Source organism: Styela clava, chromosome 15 (genome assembly GCF_964204865.1).
Source record: "Styela clava chromosome 15, kaStyClav1.hap1.2, whole genome shotgun sequence".
Lineage (NCBI taxonomy): Eukaryota > Metazoa > Chordata > Ascidiacea > Stolidobranchia > Styelidae > Styela > Styela clava.
This window is the reverse complement of record NC_135264.1, coordinates 4,976,040-4,986,105: the sequence shown is the minus strand read 5'-3', so window position 1 is coordinate 4,986,105 and position 10,066 is coordinate 4,976,040. Positions and strand designations below refer to the sequence as shown.

General features: G+C 34.6%; 1 protein-coding gene across 1 annotated transcript; it reads right to left on the bottom strand.

Annotated features, from left to right (window-relative positions):
- Positions 1–20: 20 nt before the first annotated feature.
- On the bottom strand, positions 21–8,768 carry LOC120334248 (solute carrier family 2, facilitated glucose transporter member 5-like). The gene is made up of 10 exons (XM_039401719.2): positions 8,613–8,768; positions 5,367–5,498; positions 4,841–5,108; positions 4,412–4,533; positions 4,047–4,223; positions 3,828–3,934; positions 3,177–3,348; positions 2,745–2,905; positions 2,378–2,519; positions 21–1,848 (listed from the first exon to the last, which is right to left on the bottom strand). The coding sequence occupies exons 1-10, from the start codon at positions 8,628–8,630 to the stop codon at positions 1,714–1,716; spliced, it is 1,434 nt and encodes a 477-aa protein (XP_039257653.1). The 5' UTR covers positions 8,631–8,768; the 3' UTR covers positions 21–1,713.
- Positions 8,769–10,066: the final 1,298 nt, after the last annotated feature.

Genomic DNA, 10,066 nt, shown 5'->3' with positions numbered 1-10,066 from the left:
CAAAACAATTGGTCCAGTAATAAAAGAGAGAGAAGCGATTTTTTAAAAAGTGGCAGGAAGAAAAATTCTAACAAAAACATAACAAGAGAGCTATGCTCAAATATATGAACACGTTGCGCCACATAGTGGCAAATTATGATGGCGTAATAGCGCACAATACATTGATAAATGAAAGTAATAGCCTTCTAGCGAAAAATATGATCTTTACTCACTGAAAAGCAAGCAATTGCTTAAAGCAATTGGTTCAATATTCGAAGAGAAAAGCGATTTTATAATGATGACGAAATATAATAACAACAAGAACAACAACAAAATATTGAAACGATCGTTATGTCCACTGAACGTGTCCAATAACAAAGGGATCCATATATATGCCTACTATGTGTCCAATAACCACAATGAATGACTATCCAAAAATGCGTAACTTTTTTAAATCGAAATGGTAGATGATTGAAAAAAAATTCAAAACCGAATCGATGATTTAATGCTTTCGATAGGATCAAATTGACTCCGTCATACTTATCAGTACAATGTTGTGGAGAGAAAATTAGTAGACTCTTATTTCATGGCTGCAATTATTCAAATCATTTTCAGCTGAACACGAATTTTAAAAAATGAGCAGCGCTTTCGGCATATATATATGATAGTCAACATCTCGAGCTTGTCTATTGTATCGAAGATGGGAATTTCCATCACAAAGAAACACTATTTCGTTGTTCTGCTTGTTGTTGAAGATGCAGAATTCAAAGAGAAGTTAAAGCGAGATTCACGTGGGAGATTTATATTTGGAGAACTAGATAAAAATACTATACATGCTTCGCTTCAAATAAATCCCACAGCCATAGAAAGGGAGAACTATATAAAATACTGTTCCTCGGCTTAGTCTAACATATTCACTTTTGCAATAGCAGTGTTGTGTTTAGGAGAATTCTCTTCTAGTATTCTTTGCCTGATCAAGGATATAAGAATATTTGTAAAAGAATCTCATATCATTTGAAATTTGAGCCAATTGTTTTAAGTTACAAAAAAGTCTGCGGGATTTTTAAACGACTTTTGCGTGTTAGTACCTAGATGTGCCCCGCAGAAGCATTTTTAGTTTTCAGATAAAGCTTCCAAAAATAATGGCATCATTATATATTACAAACTTTTTTAAGATACGTAGGCTATATACATATGGTTATAAACAATATATATATTCTGCCCATTTATCTACCTCAGGAGACGTAGAGCAGTTAATAGTACTGAGAAAGCATACACACACAATACATGCGATAATGTAACGTTGTCAAATATTATAACATCAAATAAATCATTTTGCTTCTGGCAGCAATCACAATCATACAAAAACCACAATATTCAGGGTTCTACTAAAAAATTCGCCCTTGCTGTGTGCCCATCACGCACCCATCAATGTTTATAGGTAGCCATGGGCTACGAACCAACAATAGAGGATATGCTCGCTGAGTCGCTGCTCTTGTCGCCGTAAAAATTATTCGTAGAAAATTCAAGTAATTGCATTTGCAACTGCATTCGTTATGTAAAAAAATACCTGAATATGAATAATGCGAACGAAAATCACATTTTTACGTTGACTTAATTCTGATTGACAACTTTCGTCAAGATATGAACAAATTAATTCATCTGCACACAGATGTTTTTTAATTGAGACTGAAAAGCAGCCATATTTACGTTGTTTCAGTCAAGTTTTTCACATCAATTGTTTTTATAAAATTCTTGAATTTCCTCAGATGTTTTTCCTTTTGTATTGGGTAGATAAAATATGATGTAAACGGTTATTATGATAGTGAACCCCATCCAGACAAGAAAAGCAAACGGACCAATCCAGATCTGAAAAAACGAACAGTAAATTTCAGAACGATGAAAAAATATTTGAATAAAAATTGGATTTCAATGCAAATATTATACATTTCCGCGTACCTACTACATTTTGACAAATTTGCTGAACTAAAATTCATCAAGAAAATTTGTAATGCCACCTGGCTGAAACTAACAACGTCTCGGCTTTCTTGCTGATGGTAAACCTGTTTACCTCGAAGATGTAATTCAGGGTGGACCAAAAACGTTTCGTCCGATTTATCTTGATTTTTTAATACGGATTGAAATATGTGTTTCTTGTAAAATTTTGGACTAAATTTTGAATCAGTTAATTAATTATTTTCAAACTCGTTTGTGCAAAATGTTTGTTTGCGTCATATGCACGTTTTGAAACTGTGAATAAGTGGATACTTGTTCGGCATGGGCATGAAATCGCCGATCAAAACTTAGACCGATATCAATATTAATTTAATTCCTCTAAAAAAGTTTTTTTTTTCAAATTCATCATTATGTATCACAGCAGAGAGCATAATAATATTACCTTCAAATATGTGGCTAAAAATCCAACAAGCCAAGCTGAAAACCATAAGGCAGCTCCACCTATGTTTGTACATACAGGACGTGTTCTGTCTATTGTGATAGATCCAACTATCATGAGAGCAAGCAGATTTAAAAACATATAGCTAAATAAAATATACAAGGCAATTAGGCAAAAACACTCATGTAACTCATAATGTTATCAACAGTTCAAAAAACTTCTTTTAAACGAAACCGTCAGTCCATGCAGATACGTTCAATTATAAGTAGCCGTTGACCAAACATACTACATAATTTTATAAATAATAAATTTCATTAAATCAAATATCACATATCTAACATGTGGAGTATTCTATGGTATTTTTGCTTACCCAAAATAAAATACAAAAACTGCAGCAATAGCTCCATAGGTCATAGCTGGAATCTGTTCGTATGTCGCCTGACTTGTTGTCATGAATATATCTCCTAATATCATGACAACACTTCCAAACAGCAGAAGCTTTTTTGGTTCAATAAACTTCAGGAGAAACATCTAAAAATTATATTTTGACATGAATAGTAATTTCCCAAAGTTAAATAAGTAAAATAAAAAGATCAAACCAAAACATGAAAATAATTATCTTCTACCGTTCTTGTTATGGTTCGGATTTTTATTAATTAAGGTTACACGTTAAAATCAGATGTTTCAACTACAGCGGGATAATACGTATTTTTGTTGTGATTTCTGTTATGAGTTTATATGAGAACTAAAATTATCAAAGTTACGCTCTTATTAATATATTACATAGTATAACATAAGTTACCCCTCCGACTGAAACGATCGGGCCCATTGAAAGAACTCCCAGGGTTGCCGGTGTCACAACTTCTGGATCAACGTTGGCGCTTAAAAATATTTGATCCGAGAAGAAGAGAATGTTGTTCAGTCCACAGATCATCATATAAGAGAACAGAACTATGGAACCAATGAAATGTCGTCTGCGAAAATTAAAATAAAATTTGAAATAAATTTCAATGAGGGATGACTGTACTACAACATGAACTGCGTCTTTTCCAAAACAAGCTCACACATGCGTTTCTTAGTAACCGCTTCATCCGCAGTCAATGATGCAGAAATAATAAATTCAAACTGGCAACTCCAGTAACAGTCTTTATGGTTTTTAGGAACAAATTAGCAGTTTATGCTCTCGCAGTAATTAGAGTAAACTATGATTTATGAAGAAAGACGAAAAAAGATTTTTTTTTAAAAATATTCTTTGCTAAATTGTAGAAATGACTTTTTGTGTCGCAGCAATGTCATTTGCAGGGATTTTAGAAGATTTTATGTTAAAAATTTGGTATATATAGTATCCTGCAGTTTTCAACACAAAGCTCTTGCATTCAAAGAATGTTTTTTCCTGAACGTCTCTTCAAATTATTTATAATTTCTCTTGTTTTTTTGTTGTTGACGAGCATACCTGTACTGGGGTGTCGTCAAGACCTCGGAAAGTGTTGCTACACCACCCTCGGTAGATCCATCACTGGTTTCTCCTAAAAGTGACTTCATTTCCATTTCGAGATCTGACTGAAACATTTAAACATATTTTATAATACATACTAATTTGAAATTTGGTTCATAAATTTCGCTGTCTTTCGAAATATTTTCAGAGAAATTTGCAAAAAATAATAAATCTTACACTGAATCTTCCGCCACTTCTAAGTTTTTCCAAAATTCTTTTAGCCTGTTGGTTTCCGTACTTTAGCTTTGCTTGATATGGTGTTTCTTCTATCCAATAAACTCCACCCAAATATACTGCAGATGTAATCATTCCAAAAAGCATAACTCCTACCCACGTTTCGTCGGTTCCTAGTACCTGTAAAATTAGACTTGAGAAAGTAATTGTCATAATATTGAATTGGCTTTAGTCCACAACCTGTGAAAACACCCCTTCAATTGCAGATCATTGTCGTGAATGAGTTCAGTTACAAAAATAGACAAATAATGTTTGTTGCAAGGAACTGTCAAATTTAGAAAATGTTATAAGACGAACTAAATATATACCTTCGACCAGCCAACAAATACGCCAATTACTGATCCTGAAGACATGCTTGTACCAAATACGGCGCTATAGAACTCGCGTCGGTGTGGTACACTTGTCTCGTTGATGATCAGAGGTATTATACCTGTTAGATAGGTGACACTGATAAAAATGGTATTTGCCATACAAACTGAATGTTATTCAAAAATATTTTTGACATTAAAAATATGTTCAATTCCCTCCAAATTTATTAAAGGTAAATTTATATTCTCTACTCATTCCTTCGTCCTTCCAGTTTGGAATATATATAATAAATGTGCCTGAAAACGAAATGACATTTACAAATTCAAAAATATAAAAAAAATTCTGGGAGGGCTTTTTAATGAATCAAAAGTATTGTCTACTACTTGAGTATGAATGAGAGGACATGTAGGCAATAAAATGGAACTTACTCAATCCAAGGCCAAGTCCTAATCCGGTTACAAATTTCCCCAACACAAATGCTTCATAGGCTCCCCAAATTCCACCTCCAATTGCTATTATAACATACCCACTTGCATTTAATACATGCAATGTAATCATCACTTGTTTTCTGGTCAGACAATTAAGAAGAAGTTTAAAGGACAAAGAACCAACAAACGCCCCAATCAGAACCATGGACATTGTCATTGATAAAAGTAATGTCCAAGTGTTTTCAGGCAACTCTTCTCCATGGCGATTCTGTGAACAACAAATTCTTACGTGGTTAATTTTTTCTCGACAGTTTTGTGTCCTTCGATTTTTGCAACGCGAATAAAGGATTGCGCAACAAATTGGTCAGGCTTGTTTTTTCAATGTTATTCAATGTACCTTATACAGTATTCTACGATTGACTTTAAACGGTGCAGACCCTTTGCATAGGAATATCAGTTGCACTATAAATGTTTGAATGACGCAATCAGTTGCATGCGTAACGAACATTGTTTTGTTTTCACTCACCATATAGGTTTCATTATATAGGCGTTCAATGACAGGTATCATCGGGTTCATACACGTCAGTGCATATGGAACCATAATCGCTATTGGATGTATTGATACATGTAGAACAAATGCGCAGTACCAGGAGTTTTGCTGAAAAAATAATTTTGGTAGATATTATTAATAATTACGCTCTGATTGCTAAAATCCCTCCAAAATATTGGTAGCTCATAGTTTTCAAACAAAATATAAAGCATTTCTCGGCCTACACAGCACATACTCATCATCAGAGCAGGTTATAGCGAAACCTATTTCACGTATAGGGCGTGCTGAAGTTTCAAAATATACACGAAATGAATACAGATTTGGGTAGTTGTAAAACTTAACAAGCCGGTGGGCGTCCAGGATCTCCGCTGACACCCAGGCCCGCGGCATACAGTATATCGCGAGGATCCAATTCATTTTAGTCTCTGTAGCACTTTAGTGGTCGGCCTAACTTCGTTCAGATTTAAATCTCTTTAATTTGTGCGCTTGGAAGTGAATTCATGAAAATTTCCTCGCAAGAAATAGGCGAGAGGCGAGTAGGTTTTGCACTAGCTGACGATTATTTGTTGCGGGGCAATGACGGCGTATTTCAAAGATTGTAAACGTGATGCCGAATTCATAAAAGATTCCGTAGAAGCACTTGCCGACCACCTTCGTAAAAAAGGGTACGACAGCCAGTACGCTATTTTAGCAACACAACAAGTATCAGCGTCTGCAGCTCGTATTGCATCTCAAGCAAATAATAATTCCGTATATCAAGAACACCTGCACCGGCTCACCAGTTCCGTTGAGTTCATTTTGAACGCTGCGCGTTCCGTTGACATACTCACGTGACTGATATACTGTGACTGAATGAGAAAATGATGTTCACTGAAATCCCCTAGGCATTATGATTACAACTTAAGCTGAAGGAACATATATACATGCAAGACTCAACATTTTCCCGGTACTTTACGGTTTAATAGGATTATTTATTTATCATATTTATACAACGATGTCTGCTTACCAGTTTGATTCGGATATAGCAATCCTAATTTATAGACTTAAATAGTTAAAGAAACTGTAGCCAGCGTTTAGGTGAACCACCCACTAACAGCGAGAAGTACATCAAATCTCAAGCAAATAATAATTCCGTTATTAAGAGCACCTGCACCGGCTCATCAGTTCCGTTGAGTTCATTTCAAACGCTGCGCGTTCCGTTGACATACTCACGTGACTGATATACTGTGACTAAATGGGGAAATTATGTTCACTGAAATCCCTAAGGCTTCTCCAGTTTATGAAGTATCGAGACCAAAGACGACTTATTGGAAAGAGTACTTTGCCATGCGGAAGGAAGCGCTCTTGGAATTTTAATTTTCGACTTGGTTGGCGAGAAAACGGCGATAAACTGTGAAAAAAATATAAATTTCATAACGATCGGAGCGTTTTTCGTTGATACCATGGAAACGAAACATTTATCTGGACTTTCTATAAAACGCACATTACTAGGGTGACAGGATAACCCATGTGAAAAATTTCATCCAGATTGGTCCAGCCATTAAGACGCTACATCTAAACAGACAGACAGACAGACAGACAGACAGACAGACAGATACACAGACAGACAGACAGACAGACAGACAGAACGACTGATAATAAGGGTCTCCTATAGAGCGGAGATCCAACAGATACACAGACAGACAGAACGACTGATAATAAGTGTCTCCTATAGAGCGGAGATCCAAAAATGTATATAATTCTAAGCTATTAAAGAATTCGTTTCATAGGTACAATTATTATAAATGTGGAACATGAGCACTTCCTTCAGGCAGTAAATGTATAAACATACAATTGCCAAATTATCATAATGCAGTTGGCAATAACATGGCTTGCCGCGATCACCGAAATTCAAGTTACAATTTGCTAACTGATATTGCGATTGTGACAAATTCACTGACGCAGAGTCAGCATACTTTTGAAACAACTCAATTGCTTCAAACGGTAATGTTAGGTGCATTGATATATGCACACTCACTTATTATGTGATTTAAGACAACGAAGGCATTCCGTAAGTGTAGTTGCCCGTGTTAAAGCGGAAAGTGCTAACATGCAAGCGGTATCGAAAAATTTGCAATGACTAAGTAAAGTTTGATAAACACGTAAGTTTCCATCGTAAACTGGAACAAACTTTCTTAGTTTACTCGAAATTGAATATTGTGAGTCATACCAATATTATTCATTCCGCAATGCGCAACTTAATATATTCGAGTGGAATACATTATGATTTTCATCATCATTTACAGCTACCATATTGCATTTCTTCATTTTCGATAACTTTTCAACGAGGTATGTAATTTACCGCATATGAGTCAATGCTGAAACTAGCACTTAACGTACATATCCGGCTATCGCGTATGCGAAGAGAATTAAACCTAACACAATAATCAGAAAATCAGACATTTCCTCGAAGTTGTGTAATTTCGTGTAATAAGCTGCTAATTAGGTTAGAGTCTGTTTTGTTATTATTTAATTATATATATCACGGCTTACAAATGGTTCCCTGTGGCCTTAAGCGAATTAAATTGTTTGTTGGTTTAGTTTATTTTAAAAACACGCACAAAAGATATTCGGCGCTCGATAGCAGATAATTACTACACTTAAGACATGTTATTTGTTTTAAGAATTGGCAGAGATAGTAAGTGCAAAGAGAGATAATTGATACTTTGCTTATTTTAACTTGACGAGTTTGTCACTCTAAAAATACAATAACGACATCCTAAAATTGTCTTGAACGAAATTGAAATTTAAAAGTTAACGAAAAAACTTTGCAAAATTTAAATTTTTTTGCACAATATTTCTGGCTAACAATTTTTAAAACTTAGAGTGAAATGTACACTACACAGTGCCAAAAGGTTTTTTAATATAATTTTATGGTGTTGTTAGTTATCATCTTGCAATGATTTCGTGTTTACGATCTTCGGATTATACCATTGAACTTTTGGTATGGTTTTAAATACAGTTTTCATTGCAGGAAAGTCACTAGCGCTCAGCCAATAAAATATAACGACAGTATAAAACAGGGCCTGTGACAATTACTAGGGCTTGAATATGCTCTTTCCTATTTTCAAATAATGGTGCAGGTTCACAAGCTACACGACCAAGTTGAACAGTAATAGTTAAAGATAAAAGCCCAAATTTTTACGGTAAATATTCATTCTATACTGAATCTCATAAACTTACCACGGATTTCTTTTCCATATCTGAAGCTTGTCGTCATATGACTCACGGAATGGTAGTTTCTCGGAAGTGCTTCCTTTTTAAACAGGCCGTTCACCACAAAATATTGCAAAAATAGCCTTTTTTCGCTAGCATTTGATAATGAGAATAATGACATTTCTCGTTTCTCTCTCCATTTTTAAAGTGAGAGAAATTTGCAGTTCGCGAACTCTCAAACGCCTTCTAATTTGCACATTTCGATTACTAGGGTAAGAGATTTAAATTTCGAATGCAGAATGTTCGCGCTCTAGAATGCATTATTATTATCTATATCGCTTACGCTATACCGTGATTAATTATCACCAGCTTATATTTACGATATCTGATCTTATATATCGATTTCTGACTCTGACTATGTACGTTCTAACGTGCTACTACGTTACCTCACCATCATGTTAAAATCTCGCCGGTAAGGAAAATGTAAATTTTTTGACGCACAAAACGTAATCTTATATAAAATTGTCCCATTCGTCTTACGTATCCCTCTTGTTTCAATTGCCCCACGTGTCTAACTTGTCCCATGAGTCCACTTGTCTCACATGTGCCTTGGAAAATACAAATGTGCGCTGTTCCATCGCATGAGATATTTCCCAGGGAATTCCTATAGACAAGCCTGTTGATTCGTTATTACTGAAACAAAAGAAGCCTTGTGCAAAGTTATCACCAAGTTCATATATCTGCTTTAAAGATTCGTAATCGGAAACGATTGTGCTTATATTGCTCGATTGTAACTAAATTATGTTTTATCTAGCCATGTATGAAACAATGATGTATAAAGCAGTAAATTTGTATTTTTGATAAGTCGCGTTATTATTGGCATCCTATCAAAATAATTTCATTCACAGACATTAAGCTATTGTTTTATCAAAAAAATTGACATTTTTACTCATTGATTAGAATAAAGAAATATGTAATAGAGACTACAGCCTATTGACCAAGTTGTGAAATAATGAAAATATAGTGTAAAATATCAGTCGCATTAATGAACGTTCCGACAACAAAGGTAAACCTTCCGATGAACCCCATAAAGTTTCTCCCTATTTTATGATCCTGATGAATAGTACAGATCACATGACCTTTATTTTATTAAAAATGTACGCATTTTACAATCATTATTTGATATAAATCGACCAATTACGAGCATTCCAGTGTATTGCAGGCGCGGGGCGGACCAGGCGTTCTTGTAAAATATGAATGTTCAAATATGAATGACATTTGTATACCCGTGAATTTATCAATGTATTTTTAGAACATAACAGTAATTGATCGTTACGTTTTTAGAATTCACAATATCAGCTATCAATGCAAGATTTATTAAGCTAAAAAAAGTTTATAAATTTTAAGTTTTCATGGAGTTGTTTATATCGACAGCTAACATTTCAACACTTTTGATTTTCGTTCCTCCTCAAAATTATATC

Coding starts and splice junctions, on each gene's coding strand:
- LOC120334248 (XM_039401719.2), bottom strand. Junction 3,935..4,046: donor GAAGTGGCGGAAGATTCAGT/GTAAGATTTATT, acceptor TAAATGTTTCAG/TCAGATCTCGAAATGGAAAT. Junction 1,849..2,377: donor TTTTAGCCACATATTTGAAG/GTAATATTATTA, acceptor TCGTTTTTTCAG/ATCTGGATTGGTCCGTTTGC.